The sequence below is a fragment of the Lissotriton helveticus genome, chromosome 5_1 (genome assembly GCF_964261635.1).
Source record: "Lissotriton helveticus chromosome 5_1, aLisHel1.1, whole genome shotgun sequence".
NCBI lineage: Eukaryota > Metazoa > Chordata > Amphibia > Caudata > Salamandridae > Lissotriton > Lissotriton helveticus.
The window spans coordinates 101,408,104-101,426,575 of NC_136065.1; the positions used below are offsets into that span (position 1 = coordinate 101,408,104).

Below are 18,472 nucleotides of genomic sequence, written 5' to 3' on the forward strand. Positions count from 1 at the left end.
AATCATTCAGCATTACTTGTCTTACCATTATACCCGGCAATATTCAGTATTATCAACCTTAGCTTAGTGGTCCCCTCTGGAGTTTTAGTCTCCTCCCTACTCAGTGATTGGGGGCTTAACCTCCAAGTGTGATTCTGGACCCTTATTGCTGTTGAGTCAATTACAGTCCTCTAAACTGTTCAATGGAGCAAATTGGTTCAAAGTGGAAATGCCTCTTAGAGCACGGGGGTCACTAGATGAAAGCGGTTTAGTGCAGGAATTACTAGGGTAAAGGCCCTTCGACGTTTCCTTGCCCTACTGGTACCTCGCAATGTCTTGTAGGGCAAAGATAGTGGTCCTCGCTGTTGGTGCTGTGGGCAATTGTCTTAATCGCTACCCAACTAATCCAATGCTATCCATTTTAACTACTATGCAATCTCCCTTGATCTTTTTAGGCGCAGGGCCCCCCACTTGGATCTCCTGCCATAAGAAGGTCCCCCTGAATATACAGATCTACGTTTGAATATTTAGTCAACCAATGCCGTGCTTTGGACATTAGTTGTTCTGTTGTCTATGACAGGGATGGTCTTAATTCCGGGACGTTGACCAGTATGTATGGGTACGATGCCGGTGGGAGGCTTAAATATTGTGATTTACTTTCTCCATTTGCCAACAGGATGTTTCCTTCATCACTCTTCCCCCTTGTTGTTGGCCTGATTGAATTTTCGGTTGGGCGAACTTGGTTTAAGTGAGAACTCATTACTTGGGCATCAGTAGATGGTCATCTAGGGCCTGCATGTTTGCACCCTATCTGGTTGTCTCATGACCATAGCTGGTACAGGAGTTGAAAGCGAACCTCTACTCCAGTCTCCTACCCCAGCCCCTGTCTTATCTTTCTTCTCTCCAGGGAGGTTACATAAATCTGAAGTTATAATTGGGGCACACATAGAATTTGAGGGTAACCGGCTTAAATGCCCATCCCTTTCAGATAGTTTGATTACTCTCTGTTCAATGTTTTCCAGCCATGATAAAAGGGGCTGTACCATAGTTTGGAAAAGACTTGAGTTTTTCAAAAAGATTTCCTCCATTGGGAAGGGGTGGTTCCTGCATCTGGGATTGGGTTTTGGAGTTCAACAGAGTGCTCGTCAGGGGAGCTTTCTTGGATCATTTAGCTTGCGTAGAAGATGGCTCTCTCAGCCGGCCTCTTTTCCTTTTACCCATTGGATCTTTGGGGCGATGGTGCAGAAGATGCGCTTGAGGACTGAAAAGTGTTAAGCTTATCAAGCACAGAGTCTTCTAGAGGCGTAATAAGATCTGATATGCAAGAGACAGGTCCGTCAACCCCTCCCAGTGAAAGTCTCTGCTCGGTTATCCGCGTTTCCTTTGTTAGGGCACTAGGGGCCAGATGTAGGAGGCCATTTACCGGTCGGTAACGGCCGATTTCGGCCGTTACCGACCGGTAAATGGGTATTTGGTATGTAGGGGGCCATTTTTATAGATTCTGTAAATTTACCGATTCTGTAAAATACCGAATCGGTATTTTTACCGATTCGGTAACGGCCAGATGTAGGTGGGACTCTTCAGAGTCCCTAAGGCATTACAGATTCGGTATTTTACCACCCAATCCAATTGGGTGGTAAAATACCGAATCCAGGTGTGCATGCACATGTGTGCATGCACACCTAGCCATGTGACAGACAGACATGCCCATAGGGCATGTCTGTGTGCCACATGGCACACATGGCACACATGCCCGTCTTTGGGGTGCTAAAGGGTGTCAAAGTGACACCCCCTGCACCCTTGCAAAAATCGGTATTTACCGAATCGGTAAATACCGATTCGGTATTGCCCATTGATTCCTATGGGCTTCAGGGCCCATAGGAATCTATGGGCATTACCGAATCATTATTTACAGAATCGGTAAATACCGAATCTTAACGATTCGGTATTTACCGATTCTGAAATACCTACATCCCCCCCCTCTATTTTACCACTTCTTAAATACCGAATTGGCAAAATTGGGTATTTAAGAAGTGGTAAATAAGAATTACCTACATCTAGCCCTAGATGTTTTTACAAAAAAGGAATCCAAAGTACAAATTAGTTCCCCACCTGATTTTGGCTGCTTCTTCTTGTTCATGGTGGTGGTTCGATGTAGTCTTTTGGACCAGCAACGTTAGAGGGGGCCCTGCCTATGCTCCTCCGGGCATGGACGGGCCCACCCTGGCCTGGGCTCGCCCAAACGCACATCCCACGCCACGGGCCGGGGTCATGCTTGTGAGTGCTTAAGAGGGCCCTGCAGGATAACCGGAATGGTAGTATTCTCCAGTGGTGCAGGCGATGTATTGCGACACAGCTTTTTCCCCCTGGCAGCTACAGTTGGCGGCTACCACACCGCGGGTCTGGTTCGCGTGTAAGAGGGACCTTGAGGATGATGGAAATCGTAGTATTCCCCAGCGGTGCAGGCGATGTATTGTGGCACGGCTTTCTCCCGACTGGCAGGTAAAGTTGTTGGCAGCCTAAGAGCCATTCATTGCCCTAACTCCCCAAGTTCTAAAAGCACCATATGTAAATGGTATGACTTGGAAAGGGTTGCACTCTTATTCGTATGAGCTGAGCCTTGAAAATACTTGGAATGTAAAACATTCAACAAACATGTTAGAATATGATACGGTTACATATGAAAAAAAGTTGTACAGTAAAGAGGAACCCTTCAAATGGGACGTGATGCAAGATGAGGCTTTCACTAAAATCGAGAAATTAGGTCTGGTCGACCCATTTTGAACAATCCAGATGTAGGCCTGCTCCTCGGCTGAAACTGATGCATCCTTGCTCCCTTAAGGGTGATCTCTTCATTACACATTCCAGTGACCAGTGTATCCAGTGGTGTTCTTTTCTCAAACCTTAACTACTACAGAGAAGAATTACATAATTGAAGACTGTGAACTTCTGATAATCAAGGAGGACTTTTCCCATTAATGACATTACCTGGAAGGAACACTGCATACTGTGGCTGTGTGGACGAATTACTATAATATGACATTTTTGAAGTTCACCACATGCGCTAACCACTGGGGAACTTAGTAGTGTGATTTATTTTAATATGGAATCTGCTTTGGTTCAAGACAGCAGCATGGAAAGGCTGTTTCTTTGCCTTTCTCTCATCAAGGGGAAATGGAAGAAGCATAGACCTCAGCAAGTATTTATTAAAAGTAAGTGGTCAAAAACATGAACTGAGAAACAGTCTATTACATAACAAGAGCAGTTACACGTACTATGGATGAAATGCAGGCCAGTTCCACTGCAATAAATAAATAAATAAATGTTGTGTACAATACATTAATTCCTGCGTTGAGCCCCAAAACGTTACTGGGGAGATGAAGTGATTTGCCCAGAGTCACTGTATGTTGAAAATGCACACTTCTCCAACATTTTCCCTTGGAGGCTACCACTGCCTTTATTATAGTACTCAAAGGTGTTCGGTGATGTAGCTGTGGCAGGGGATGTTGAGGACCATTCTGGCTGCAGTGTTTTGAAGGTTCTGTCATATCTAGAGGAGTTTCTCAGTGATGCCGGCGTAGAGGGAGTTGCCCTAACAGAGTCTGCCGGTGAGGAGTGAGTGAGTGACCGTGTTTCTGGATTCTGTGGGGATCCATCTGAATGTCTTTCGAAGCATTGATCTGGCGGTTCATTGTGAGTGAGGAGTACAGTATAATGCGGAGGTTACGTGCATGGTCCGTTGGGGCTGTGGGGAGAGTTCCCAGTGCGGCGGGCCACCATGAGACATCCCAAGCTGAGGGGGTGTGTCCCAGGATGAGTACTTTGTTCTTGTCCGAGTTGAGCTTGAGGCAGATATCTTTCATCCAGGTGGCAACGGCCTTCATCCTGCTGTGGAAGTTGATTCTGGCCACTGTGGGTTTGTTGGTGAAGGAGAGGATCAGCTGGGTGTCGTCCAAGACTATGTAGACTCTGTGGTTCCTGACAATGGCAGTGAGGGGGCCATGTCAAAGTTGAAGAGAGTGGGGTTTAGAGAGGAGTCCTGGGGCACTTCACAGCTGAGATCTGTAGGTTCCAAGAGGAACGGAGGTAGTCAAACTCGATGTGTTCAGCTGGTAAGGAAAGAGTGGATCCAGTCTAGAGCCTTGTCGCGGTTGCCGGAGTCATGGAGTGTAATTAAGGTGCGATGGGAGACTGTTTTGAAGGCGGCCGATGGGTCCAGTAGGATGAGAACTGTGGTTTCGCCTTGATCGTGGAGGGAGCGGATGTTGTTGGGCGAGGAGTGCGGCCTCTGGGCAGTGGTTGCTTCGGAAGCTGGATTGGAAAATGTCCAGGACTTGGTTTCCTTTGATGATCTTGGAGAGTTGGCCTTTGACGGCCTTCTGGATGACCTTGGCTGGGAATGGCAGCAGGTAGATGGGTCTAAAGTTCTTGACATCTGTTGGGTTGGCGGATGGCTTCATTAGCAGGGGGTTGATCTCAGCGTGTTCCCAGACGTCGGGGAAGGTGGTGGTCTCGATGGAGCAGTTGATGGTACGGCTAAACTCTGGGGCGATGGAGGTGGCTGCTCTATGGAAGATGTGATACGGGTCCAATGGTGCTCCGGAGTGGATGCACTTCATGGTCTTGAGTGTGTTGTCTGTGATGAGCAGAGTCCAGTTGATCAGGATCTGTTGGGGTGTGGCGTGGTTGCGTGGCGTAATGTCGGGCGTGGTGGGAGGGTCTTGGGTGTCGGAGATTGTAGATCTTTGTAGATTCGTAGATCAGCCTGATCTTGAAGTGGAAGAAGGTGAAGAGTTTGTTGCAGAAGTCTTGGGAAGGAAGGACATCTGTGGTCTCGCAGTTGGGCCTGGAGAACTCCTTGACAATGGCAAAGAGTTCTTTGCTGTTGTGAGTTAGTGTGGATTCTGTATTGGAGGGCCATTTTGTTTGTGGTTTTGAGGAGGTGGTGTGTGCTGATGGCGGGTTTGAAGGCTGCGTGTGTTTCCAGGGTTTTGTTGTTCCTCCATCTCTGCTCAAGTCGTCTACAAGTGGGTCTGGACTCGTGGAGGGCGGGAGTGAACCAGCTGGCTTTCTTGGAGTGTTGCTTGCCGGGTGCCTTCCTCTGTGTTGGCAAAGTTGGAGATCCATTGTTGGAGGTTGCGTGCTGAGGTGTTTGCGTCTGCTGATGTCGGCGGTATGGTAGTGCTGAGGAAGGCGATGAGATGCTCTTCGTAGACCTTGTTCCGCCATGATGGAGGAGAAGGGGGGCAGTGGTGTACAGTGGGTGTGGTAAAAGCGAAGTGCACGCAGTGGTGGTCAGGCCAGAGGAGTTCAGTGGTGTGGCTGTAGATGATGTTTCAGCTGCCGGAGAAGATGGGGTTGAGCTTGTTTCCCTTTGTGTGGGTTGGAGCAGTGACTAGCTGCTTGAGTCCGATGTTAAAAAGGTTCCCCAATGTTTTACAAAAAAAAAAATGTTTTACAAAAAAAAAAAAGGTTCCCCAGAAGGGATGTGGTGTTCTGGTCACTGGGGTTGTCCAGGTGAGAGCAGTTGGTCAACGTCTAGGGCGGTCGACCTTGAATCTGAGGAACTAAGTTTGAGTCTCTGCAATGACGCTGAACTTCCATGATTGTGGGCAAAACACTTAATCTCCCCGTGCCTAACAAAAATTAAATAAAAATAAAAATGAATGTGTCCTCGTGTAATGCAACTGCTGCTATGTAAAGCACTCAGATACCCGATTCGGGTCAAGTTCGCTCTATATAAACCTCTGTGCGAAAGCCTGGGGTGTGATGAGGACGATAATGGTGTCGGTGAAGGGCGGGCAGGGGTAGGGAGGCCTGGTGACACGGAGGGGGTGTTGGGGTTTGTCAATCAATCAGGCGTTTGTTAAGCACAACTACTCACCTGTAAGGGTCTCAAGGTACTGGATCTGGAAGTGGAGGGGTTCCATGGTTGTCGTTTCATACGAATGAGTGACCAGGCGGAAGGTGCAACTGTGCATGATGGCGATGCCTCCACCCTGGTCCGCCGGCGCGGTCCATACGGGTGATTTTGTAGCCGTCTGGGGTGGCGGTGGTGATGTCCAGGCCAGAGCTGGGGTTAGTCCAGGTTTCCGTGAAGAAGGCGATGTCGGGAGAAGCAGCGTTGAGGAAATCCTAGATTTAGGTGGCCAGTTTATGGAGGGAGCACGTGTTGAGGATGCAGCTGAGCCGGTTGGGTGCGCTGTTGGTCAGCTGGGTGGCGAGAGGAGCTGGTGTGTGGAGGTGGGCAAAGGAGTAGCTGCCGTTTTTATGCAGGAGAAATGTCCTTTGGTGTCTTTCGGTGATGCAAGGTGGCAAGTGGTGTCATGTGATAAGGGCGAGGAGGGTGTTGGCATTGTAACGGTGGGAGATCCGAGAACCAGGGCCTTTGCGCTGGGCACGGTCCAGTCGTGAACAGGCACAGACTGATTTGCCTTTGGCGCGCCCACTGCACTCTCTATAAATCTTAGCAGCTCCCTGAACTAAACCAAGGAAGCTGCAACAGTACAAGCTGCAATCTCTGTAACGTGCAGCATATCTACTGTGCCCGTAATAGCTGCTCCTCCGTCTGGCCTTTTAAATCCCAACACTGCTCCTCGCACTTAATCAATCAGGGGGTTTAAAGCGCGCTACTTACCTGTGAGGGTCTCAAAGTGCGGTGCAGCTCTGGTTTAGCAGAAGAGCCAGGCTTTGAGGCTCTTCCGGGAGGTGTGCAGAGTGGGGGAGCGTCTGATGTTGTCTGGGAGCCCATTCCAGGCTTTGGCTGCGATGTAGGAGAAGGCTCTTCCACCCGCTCTCATTCTGCGGATGTGCAGGGTTTCTGCTAGGGCGAGGTCGGCAGAGCGGAGGTTGCTTTTGGATATGTGGAAGGGGACTCTTTCGTTGAGGTATTTGGGTCCGCTGTTGTGGAGGGATTTGCAGGCGTGGGTGAGTAGGTTAAAGGTTACTCTCTTCTTGACGGGGAGCCAGTGGAGGTCTTGCAGGTGTTGGATGATATGCTCATGCCGAGGGATGCTAAGGACGAGTCTGGCCGCGGTGTTCTGGATGGTGTTGAGTTTGCGGAGCAGGGATCTGTTGATTCCAGCGTAGAGGGCATTTCCGTAGTCCAGTCTGCTCGTTAGGAGTGCGTGGGTGACGGTCTTTCTGGCTTGGGGGGATCCCTTGGAAGGTCTTGCGGAGGGTGTTGAGCGCGTGGAAGCAGTTGGAGGCAACGGCGTTGATCTGTTGGGTCATTGTGAGGGAAGAGTCGAGTATGATGCAGAGGTTTCGGGCAAGGTCCGTGGGGGTGGGCGGGGTGCCAAGGGCCGCCAGGAACTGTCCTACACAGAGGGGGAGGGTCCGAGGACTAGGACTTCTGTTGAGTTTAAGACAGCTGCAGCTCATCCAAGCAGAGACTTTTTTTATTGCTTCTTGGAAGCAGAGTCTGGTGGTTTTGGGGTCCTTCGTGAGGGAGAGGATGAGCTGGGTGTCAACGGTGTAGGATATAATGCTTAGTCCATGCTGTCTGACGATGGCAGCGAGGGGGGCCAAGTAGATGTTGAAGAGCGTGGGACTGAGAGAAGATCCTTGTGGTACTCTGCAATTGATCTCTGTGTGTTCAGAGACGAAAGGCGGAAGTCTGATCCTTTGGGTTCTGCCGGTTAGGAAGGAGCAGAGCCAGTCGAGGGTGGTTCCCTGTATTCCGGCGTCGTGGTGTCTGGGTGGGAGACGGCGCCGAAGGCTGTGGAGAGGTCGAGTAGGATGAGGACTACGGTGAGGCCTTGGTCGATGAGCGTCCTGATGTCGTCAGTGGTGGCGAGGAGAGCGGTCTTGGTGCTGTGGTTGCAGTGGAATCTGGATTGGGAAGGGTCGAGGATGGAGTTCTCTTCGATGAAGTTAGTCAGCTGGGCATTGACCACCTTATCGGTGACTTTGGCTGCGAAAGGAAGAAGAGAGGTGGGTCGTAGTTCTTCAGGTCTGTCGGGTCTCTTGAGGAGGGACTTGACTTCTGCGCATTTCCAGTCGTCTGGGAAAGTATCGGATTTGAAAGTGGCGTTGATGGTGCGTCGTTTCTCGGGCGCAATGACACTTCGCCAAGAGAGTGATAGTATTACCGCCGTTCATCACCATGTCTTTAAGCATGTGGTTGAGGAATCGGCTCTTGGTGACATGCACGCATTGTAAGTGTGTACGCGCACTGGAGGAAGGCCTTGTGCATGTGCGCCCTCACATATTAGATGGAACTATGGTTGCAGGCACAAGTCGATTAATTGTACCCTGACTCGAGTGCACATAAGCATTGAATACCATATACTACTGACTATACCACCATACCCTCCCAGGCCACCATCTCATACCATATTATACTATGCCACCATACACTGCCATACTAGACCACCATACCATATATCCCACCAAACATTCCATACCATACCATTACATACCACAATACCATACATCATACCATCTCATAACATGTCATACCATTTTCATGAACATACAAAGCTAATCAACACAATATTTACCTTTATATCGCTTCACCACCTCTGAGCATTGAATCTTCACATTATTACACCTGTAATAACAAACACATAATTTTTGTATTAAAGAGCAATGACAGCTACAGGAACAAAGAATGAACATCCCATAGGACTTGTATTTGAAATAAGGTTCAGTATTAACAGCAGCACCTGCGAACTAGCGCTCAGTGTGAGCTACTGTTCATACACAACCGTCAAAGCTCTAACAATATCCCAAAATTCCTTTAATATCTTATGCCATCATGGGTCTTCTAGGAGCGGCTGCAACCGCAGTGAGGCTAACTAACAGGTTACATCCACTCCTGTTGGAGGTCTCGAGTATATATTTAATACTTTCTTAACTGAGGTCCACATGCATTCCTGCCAGCACCCACAATATAACAGTGCAACACCCAATCGATGCCAGTGTAAACATTGCCACTACTCCTCTACAACCTTGGAAGGATTAGCACACAAGCTATGTTGCTGCAAACTGCTTTATCACTACTCAAGAACTCTGGATGGGTTAAGGACTATAATAAACAAAAAGAAATGTGTGGAATGGAACCACACTGCACACTGTGTGCATGAGGATGTGCATCCAGAGCCATTTACTCAATACCAACATTGGTTTACACCGGATTGGTACATTTAATTTACTTATAAGTCCCTAGTAAATGGTACTACCTGAAGTGAGGGACTGTAAATTAAATGCTACTAGTGGGCAGCAGCACCAGTTTTGCCATCCACTAAAGTAGCCTATTAACACGTCACAGGTCTGCCACTGCAGTTTTAAACTAACATTTTGACTTGGAATAATAAACCTTTTGCCGGGTCTAAACCTTCCTTCTTAATACTTATAAAGGCAGGGTGAATTGTATTAAAAAGTAGGACGTAGGTTTACTTTTACATGTCGTATTGTAATGATTGTAATTTTAGATGTCTTGCTTCAGTCTATCAGATAATACAGCTCTCACACGATGGCTCAACACCCGGTGCAGCAAAGACTTTAACACAAAACAAACAGCAACTTTAGAAAATGGTTTTATTTTACAAAATGCAGGGGCTCTCTCTCTTAGAATAAGGTTTGGGGTTTTATTTTACACAATGCTCTCTAACAGAAAGGCTTTCCCAGATACCAAATGCACAAGATTCAAATACACAAAGAGATATGTATGTTTATATGCAAGCAATAATAACCTAAATACATGAATAATACTGAATAATAAACAAGCAGCAAATATGAGATAAGACACAAGCAAATATACTGGACGCCCTGCAAGAAATCAGAAAGATATATAATATATATATCCATATCCATATCCAAGACCACATCTTCCGACTGGGAGAAAGACGGGACGAACTTGCTTTTGTCTTTTCTTTTGTGCTTTTTATTTTACACCTCACAGCATAGATTTTGTTAAGCAAGCAGGCATAAATCAACCCGTTTCAGGATATCCCGAAACGATAGGCACGGTGCAGCCTATCAGTTCACCACAGTAAACACACAAGGAGAGGACCAATACTGCAACAGAAGTTTTTATTTCCAAAGACTGGCAGCGCCTGCTTCCATATTCCGACGTTTCGACATAGCCTTGTTCACAGATGGAAGTAATAAGCACTCAGGTGTGTTCTGGCGTGCTTTTAATAGGGTCAGGTCACGTGACTGTATTCACTTTACTTCAAGTATATATATCTTCCATTTGACGCTGCCCTACAAGTGAGGTGCCACACATCAGCGTTTCACAACCTTTTATTTCACGCAGGTGGCAAAGGGACAACGGCATCTCAAAGCAGCTACAGTCAAGGGTCCATACGTGTTTCGGGCTGCCTCAGCCCTTGGTCACTGGATTCTGTCGGATAGAAAGCTGCATGATTTTGTGCCATGTTTGTAGCGCTTTTGTAATGAGTTCTCGCCCAAGTGGGCGTGGTCATGTTGCATTCTGGTCGTCGTAGTTGCAAACTGAAGTAGTATGCCTCCATGCTTCCAATCTTAAAAACCTATAGTAGGTTAGCGGACAGTGTAGATGACGATGTCCTGGCCAGTGTCAACCTTGAGAACGGTCACTCTGTTCCATTTGACGCCTCTGTAATCTTGATGGCGTGCAGGAGCTGCTCTTCCATGGCGGGGCGCCTCGCGACCCGGGCCGCTACATATTCCATTTGACGCTGCCCTACAAGTGATACAAAAGGGGGTGGTGATGGACGGAGCGTCTGAACCAATCAAACACTCGCACCCAGTCAACAGATCTGGGTTTAATCCATCACCGTTCTTTAGCCCACTCTGCCACCCCAGTTCAGACATGGCCATATGCAAATCAGTCTGACCCTGTGCCTCATGGGAACAGTCCAGCCCGAACTGCCAAGCCATGCCTTCCCTGGACCGGAAACAAGCTTCCGAGGACCGGTTTCTGGCATTTCAGCCGTCTTCAGCCCGGCTTGCTTGAATCCAGTGGCAAAGTGAGCAAGGGACTCACGTCTGAGCATACCCTGCCAACTTATGGCGAACAAAGCGGTACAAAAGGGGGTGGTGATGCCCTACAAGTGAGGCACCGCACATCAGCGTCGCCAGTAGGTAGTTGTAGTTAGGACCTATTTTCCATAGGAAATCATCTGCTACATTCTATTTAGAATAACTTTGGCGCCGGTTGACGTATCTTCGCAAACTTTTCAAAACTAGTGGGGCGCTCCGGTCTGCTCCTATTTTGAAAGTCTTGGGGTGATTCGTGAAGCGGGGGCTGAGAAAAAAAAAGGGGGGGTCCCAAAACATGCTTTCCCCTTGCAATTTTCCATAGGAACTGTTCATCGCGGCTACAGCCCGTACTGCTGAACGGAATTACACCAAATTTGGCAAAGAGGTAGTCCTTAGTTCAGACTTGTGCCTTTTGCTTAAATGGTGTAAATCCGCTAAGTAGTTCCTGAGAAAATCACAATTAAAAGTACATACATATCTATGGCCTCTGTGGATCCGCGCATCCTGAGCGCACCCTAAGCGACCGGTCCCGATCACGCACTCAATGCTAATTGGCGGTCAAGTGGTTGTCAACATTCGAAACCAGGAAGTGTTGGAAGCCATTTTGTGCCTCGGTAGGAGCAAGCATGTAGAAATTAGTGGAACAAGTGTTCAAAACGTATAAGGGGGCAGGGTAGAAATATTTTGACCCTCTAGACCTGCTTAGGGGGTCCTACAAGGACCTCTAGGGCCCCCCCAAAAAATGTATTTTTTTGAAAAAACTGAGAAATGTGCACTGGGTGCATGGATTCGCCATAAAAAAAGATAAAAACGAAGCGCGGGTTCCTGCGATTGTTTAAAAATTAGCTACCTGGGAGGGCCAAATCCAGGGGTCTAAAATTTTAAATTTGATGGGGGTTCAGAGGGGTCCTGTAGCCCGGGGGACCACCATTCCTCGGTGCTAAAAAATAAATGGGTGAGGGAGCTCAAAGGTCCGTCTAAGACCCGGGGATTACCACCCTCCAGGTCTTCTTATATTTTGGGAGGGGGGCCGCGTGGTCTCCATTCTGGAGCAGTCGAAAGCTTTGAGGAACACCACCCCACAGGAGCAGCTCCTGATGCGCCTTGGGGTGCCTACCCCCGGGACACTGCTGTTTGCTATGGCAGGGCGGGAGTCGAGGTTCCCGCTCTGCCATAGAAAACTTGAGGGCATATTAACAAGTGCCGTTTCGCCACAATAGAAAAAAAAAAAAAAAGCCAAAAATGCAGTGAAAATTATATCGCCCTATTTACTAGGCGACACTAAGATGCATGTTAACAGCCGGTTTGCCAACGGCTCGCCTCGCATCTCAAATGAGTTGCAATGTAGGCGTTCCTAGGGGCAAGGTAGGTGTTCCTATGACAATATAACATGGAAGAGGGAGGTATGACAACAGCTTTGTATTTACAAGGCGGCCCTGGATTTGAGGACCGATAGCAAAACTCTTGGTAATTGCGGTTTATGTCGGATCCTAACATCGGTTCTGAAGTAGACTTAAGCATGTTTAATATGCGAGGTGGATTGATATGTTAAGTCCACAGTCTTTTCACTTGCAAACATGAATTTTCGCTGTATTTCTCATGATATTGGGGCATATTTACAAGGACAGTGTTAAAATTATCATCGATTTAGCGTTAGGAAAGTGCCGTTAAAGCGGCCGTAGTGGGCTTAATAGGCTTTTGAGAATTTGTGTGAATTCCAATAGAAGCCCAGGTTTACACCAGAACATTTTAACGCTGTCCTTGTAAATATGCCCATTACAGACTCCTAATTTTACCGTAAAAAAATATTACCTCCTACTAATTTTTACTCTTCCTCGGGATTCCATCTCATGGGTGGATATTCAATGTTGGGGACTGTGGGTGGAGGCCCAATGTCCCTACGGTGCCAGTCAGCTCCGTGCGTCTTTCGGAAGCCACCATTACTTTTCCACACGGGGACCTGCTAATATGCAGCTCCCCGTGGGGAAAAGCATTTTGCTTTGCATTTTAAAAGAGAGAGTAGGTTTTCGTGTTCTCTCTTTCTAAATGCAAACCAAGTTTGCTATGGCAGGGCGGGAGCCTCGGTTCTCACCCTGCCATAGGAAACAGCAGTGTTGAAAAAATCTTCTGGTAAGACAACAAAGGATTTTGAAGTCCATTATCGCCGTTTTAGCTGTAGTTTGCTGTTGTTAAAGCGGCGATAATTTTAACGTAGTCCTTGTAAATATGCCCCTAAGTTTTGGAATGTCGACTATCCCGTCTCCCATTTAAATAGGCACAAAATATTTAGAGAAGTGCACACTGTGAATCGTGAAGCAACAGTGTCCGATTGTGATCGATAAAGAATTGCCCATTGTTGAGTATAGTAGGCAAATTGTACATGGGGTTTTGTAACGTCAGTGGATATTCCTCAAGCCCTATCTTGAGGTTATTTCGAAGAGTTGTGTACTTCTTTTGTTCGTAATGTACATAGTGTTCTGTCTACTCAATTTTCTTTTTTCCCTCTGTCATGTAGAGGATCCTAGGTAAATATAACGGTTTCTGGACAGCCAGTACATTTCAACCCTACCCCCAAACTGCTTACTGCCTGTTACCATAGTAACAGTTCATGGAACACTTAACTGAGCACACAGGTCACAAGTTCACCACACAATGTTGCTAATCCAGACAGCAAGTGTTCTGGACTTTTTAAAATGTTACATAGGAACTGTTAATCGCAGCTACAGACTCTGGTAAAGAGTTAGCATTAGTATTATACTTTTAGTTATAAACATAATTTCTACTTTTTATTTTTAAATCTTCTCTAAACATATGATTATCACACTAAATAATAGTGAAATGTCAGAAAAAAAACACATGTACACAGTTTTTTTTAAATTAACTTTTATTAAAACCAAAATAAATAAATATGTAACTTTTATTGAAACAGAAATAAGTAAAAACGTAACTTTAATAACAGTAGAATAAACAAAACGTAAGATGGACTGCAGTGGTAGTAGCGTAGGTAACCTGCAAAACAAAAATGAAACATAAGCCCTTAAAATTAGATTGATGGGATTGAATGAGGTGAGAGATTACATTATTACGAAAGGCAAGATCTTTTTTTCTCACATGCATACTCAGGGTAGTGCAGCACACCCCTCCTGTAGAATCACCCTCAACAGGAGTCTGTAGGGCAGCGGTGGTCTTAGGTTTAGGCCTATCTTATGGTATAGATGGTATTTTAAATGAGACAGAGTTGTGACTGATTGAGGTCAAAGATCACAAATTAACATAACACTTGGCAATATTGCTTATTCTCACATGTGTAGTGTGCCTGATACATCCCACCCCTCTCATAGGCCCGCCCTGAAGAGGTGTCTGTAGGGAAGTGCCTGCTGGGTTAGATCTATAGTATGGTCCAACAGGTCTTTAAAATGATTCAGAGAGGAGACAGAATTCGGTGAGAGATCACGTCATTATGCAGGACAATATCGTTTATATGCAACGCGTTTAATTGGAGGCATTAAGTATCTAGGCCACTCTGCTTACCTTTTGGAAACACTGTTTTCAGCAGAGCTCACAACTTGAAGTATACTTTGCTTCTATACTGCAGACTGTATTAAATTCAGCCTTGATTTATTTATCTGCAGAGTGGACAGCAGCGTTCATAACTTGAAAAGAGAAAGAGAAATAATGTGAGAAAGAGGGAGAGAGAGAGAGAAAAAACATTGAAAGTGTGAGAGAAAGAAAGTAATAGATGGAGCAGGAGAGGTATTCTTGATACTGGAGAAAATCTTCGCAGCTCACCTTTTTGCCTCCGGTGTGTCCAAGCATGTGCCGGTTCATAGTGCCCCTTCAAGTTTAGTGATCTGAAAGATAATATAGGGTTAGTAATAGCAGAGTACATAGAACTGCACACATATATTTCTGCGTTATGCCTTTGGACACTCAGGATACTATATTACATCAACTTCCACTGCAAGGAGTTGTCTGTGCGCTCTTTTTCTCCCAGAGTACTATACCCATGCACTCCCACTGCATAACGATGAGTTCTCATTACTGCGTACACAGACTGTTGCACCCCATTGACTCCCAGTGTCCGGGGGAGAGTGCCCTTTCCTGCGGACCCAAACTGTTGTAACCTATTCACTTCCCACTGCCAGGAGGTGATTGTACATTCCTATGCACTCAAGTTGCTGCACAGTATCCACTCTCCCCACCAACAGGTGACTTCTCGTTGCTTCTCCAACAAGCTTCTTTGCTCACCTTGTGCCATTGGCGTGATTCAAAGAAGGTCTACCACACGTCGAAGCAGCCATCTTATGCGTTGTTACGATGGCCACGCATCATCGCAGAATCCTCAAACGATGAGCTTTGGAGGTGTTGGGGGGAGGGATGGGGGAATGCCAATTTGTGAAACACAACCGGTTTGATAAAAAGGAAGATTGTGCGTCATTTGTTTATCAAAGGAGAGAGGAAGTGAGAGAGTGACTGAAAAGAATAATCGCAGCTCACCTTTCTGTCACCGGTGTGTCTTCCAGGACGTGCCGGGACGTACTGCACCCTGAAGCTCCACATCTAAAAGATAGTAAAAGAAAGATGTTATGGTTGGTAACTGCCACTATCTTAATGTGGAGTAGAATAACATCGCCCTTTCACACACCTTCCCTCCCACATTAAAAATACAACTATTTGTACAGTTCCAACATATTTAATAGGCTTCGATTTATGAAGAATTAGTATAGTAGCAATGTTTTCCATCCGGTTATAGAAAACAAGTGGTGCGCAGTGAATACATGTGGTTTCAATCATCACGAGCAACGGACTTTTGACAGACTATAAAAACTTTCCTGCTATAGGAAAAAAAAAATGCAAATGCAATAAGATACGGCATATAGGACTGCGTACGCCTAAATCGCTGCGTCGCCTTTTTGTATCCAGTCTGCTGCACCCCATCGACTACCTCCGCTGCGCACCCAGGCCTCACTGCTCACCTTTTTGCGGGCAGGGCATGTTCTACATCATGCAGTCCCGCTCTGCCACCAATAAGTCTCACATTTGTTGCGGAGTCTTGCTATCGCTATGGCAAAGGACATACTTGTGCACCCATCTTCATCGCAGGTTCCTCACCCGCTCAGTCCTTGCGGTACCACTAACTCCGTGACCAAAGAGGCCAGGCACGCGGTGGTGGGCCCCCTGTTCGGTAGTTCGGGCCTACATGCGGCGTCCGAACCATCAGGAAGGGCCATAACAGCGCTTGCGATGGGAGCAACTCTAAAATGGCATAGAGCACGTCTTTTTTATTGGTAGGGTCACGGGTGTTGTGATGCATGTGCTGGATGGGTGTGGTGTGGGTGTATACCAGCCATGAGGGAGTGTGTGTGTGTGTGCCATTCTGACAACTAGACCTGGAACTAAGAAATCACTACAATGAAAATCTGGGCCATGTAGCATTGTTGTGTTTTCCTGGAAGCGTTAGCGGAGTGGGTTAGACTGACGTATGCCAGTGCTGCGCGAGGCTGTGAACGATGACTCCAAAGCTATGGGTGTGGTTCCGTCGTGAGCTATATGAGAAATCAACTGAATTGGGTGTCCATGTTGTAGTGCTGCCTTCACCCGGATCTTAAACGCAAATGTGACATTATGTCTGTAAAGTCCCACAACATGGCCAACATTGAAGGTACGGGGTATCACTATTACCATTGTGCAACATTCCATCCATCATCTTGTGTGTTTTGCTGTTCACCCTATGTGGGAAGGGTATGCCCAGACGTGGGTCCCGTGCTCACTAAGCCACTGAGTCAAGCTATCCTGGCTGAAGACGGCTGATAGCCAGAAACCGGTCCTAGGATGCTGGATTCCGGTCCAGGGAAGACATGGCTTGGCAGTTCGGGCTGGACTGTTTCCATGAGGCACAGGGTCAAGACTGATTTGCATATGGCCATGTCTGAACTGGGGTGGCTTGGTGAGCAAAATAACGATGGATTAAACCCAGATCAGTGACTGGGGGTGAATGTTTAGCCATTGTGCAACATTCCGTCCATTATCTTGTGTGTTTTGCTGTTCACCCTATGTGGGAAGGGTATGTCCAGACGTGGGTCCCGTGCTCACTAAGCCACTGGAGTCAAGCTATCCTGGCTGAAGATGGCTGATAGCCAGAAACCAGTCCTAGGATGCTTGATTCCAGTTCATTGAAGACATGGCTTGGCAGTTCGGGCTGGACTGTTCCCATGAGGCACAGGGTCAAGACTGATTTGCATATGGCCATGTCTGAACTGGGGTGGCTTGGTGAGCAAAATAACGATGGATTAAACCCAGATCAGTGACTGGGGGTGAATGTTTTGCCATTGTGCAACATTCCGTCCATCATCTTGTGTGTTTTTCTGTATCACTGACCCTATATTCATCCATAGTTGCACATATAAAAGATGATATGAATGTTTGTTGTAAATTCAGTGAAATGCTGTAGCTGTAGTATATAGTATAACAGGGATATGAAAGGTTTTGGATGCAGTTTTTGGCACATGAAGGACAGCATATATATATATATATATATATATATATATATATATATACACATACATACATACACACACATACGTATGTGGTCATTCGGGTATACTGTCGAACTTGGTGCTGGAAGTCAGTGTTCGAGGCTCGGAGTCGCGTCCACATCCTGTTACTGTAGAGAAATGACGTAATCTGCGCGTGCCTGAAAATGTACTGTAAATACGGTGCTCATGTAAATTGCTGATATAGTTTTGGGTCGACTTCGCGCTATATAAATATGCTTAAAAAAAAAAACGAGCAATAGCACACATTTCTAAATTTACTAAACACTTTGTTTGCAGTATTCTAATGATCCAGTTTGTACATTCGTATTTGTAGAATGAGCGAGAGAAAGTTATATAATCTCATTTTTTTGTTACTGGCAGAGGTAAGATGGTTGCATACGCTATATATGGCACAGTATAATGTGGTAGGGCGCAGGACCAGCATTTTGCAAACATAATAAATACACAGACACAGATAGATAAAGCGGGTACGGGCACGTGTGCTCGACTCCATTTTATTACGTTGCTGTTGGTAACAAGTAGAATAGTAATCCTGATATCATACACAGATATTCAATCGTAAACGGTTTATGACTTCTGCTGTACAAAGCTAGGAACACCATATGTGAAATAATACACAGAAGATTCTATCGTAAAGGGTTCATGAGTTGTGGTGCACTGAGGTAGGGGCGGTTTGTGTGGAGCCTGCAGTGTTGCGTGGTTCAGGGAGACCGCACTGGTAAGAATGTCTTTTGACTAATGAATTTTGCCTTAATAAGGCCATGTGGCGATTATTTATGGTGTACTGAGTTAGTGGTACGTCTGGTGCTTAGTGTGTGCTCACCCTGCGAAGATGCGTGGTCTTAACGGGCTGCACTCAAAGCATTGACTGTTGCATAATGAACTGCATGAACTTTGAGGGGGGGAAAAAAAAAACTACCATTGATGGTTATCAATTGCTCTGCAAACTAGGTCTACCGATTGCT

The 18,472-nt window shown here is 46.5% G+C and overlaps 1 protein-coding gene across 1 annotated transcript in view; it reads right to left on the reverse strand.

Moving 5' to 3' along the window:
• The window catches only part of LOC144754221 (E3 ubiquitin-protein ligase TRIM39-like), a 133,042-nt gene that overhangs the window by 26,338 nt on the left and 88,232 nt on the right, over nucleotides 1-18,472 (reverse strand). The window contains exon 5 of the mRNA XM_078641808.1: nucleotides 8,484-8,533. Coding sequence (XP_078497934.1) covers nucleotides 8,484-8,533 — 50 coding nt within the window. The remainder of the gene's footprint in view (nucleotides 1-8,483; nucleotides 8,534-18,472) is intronic.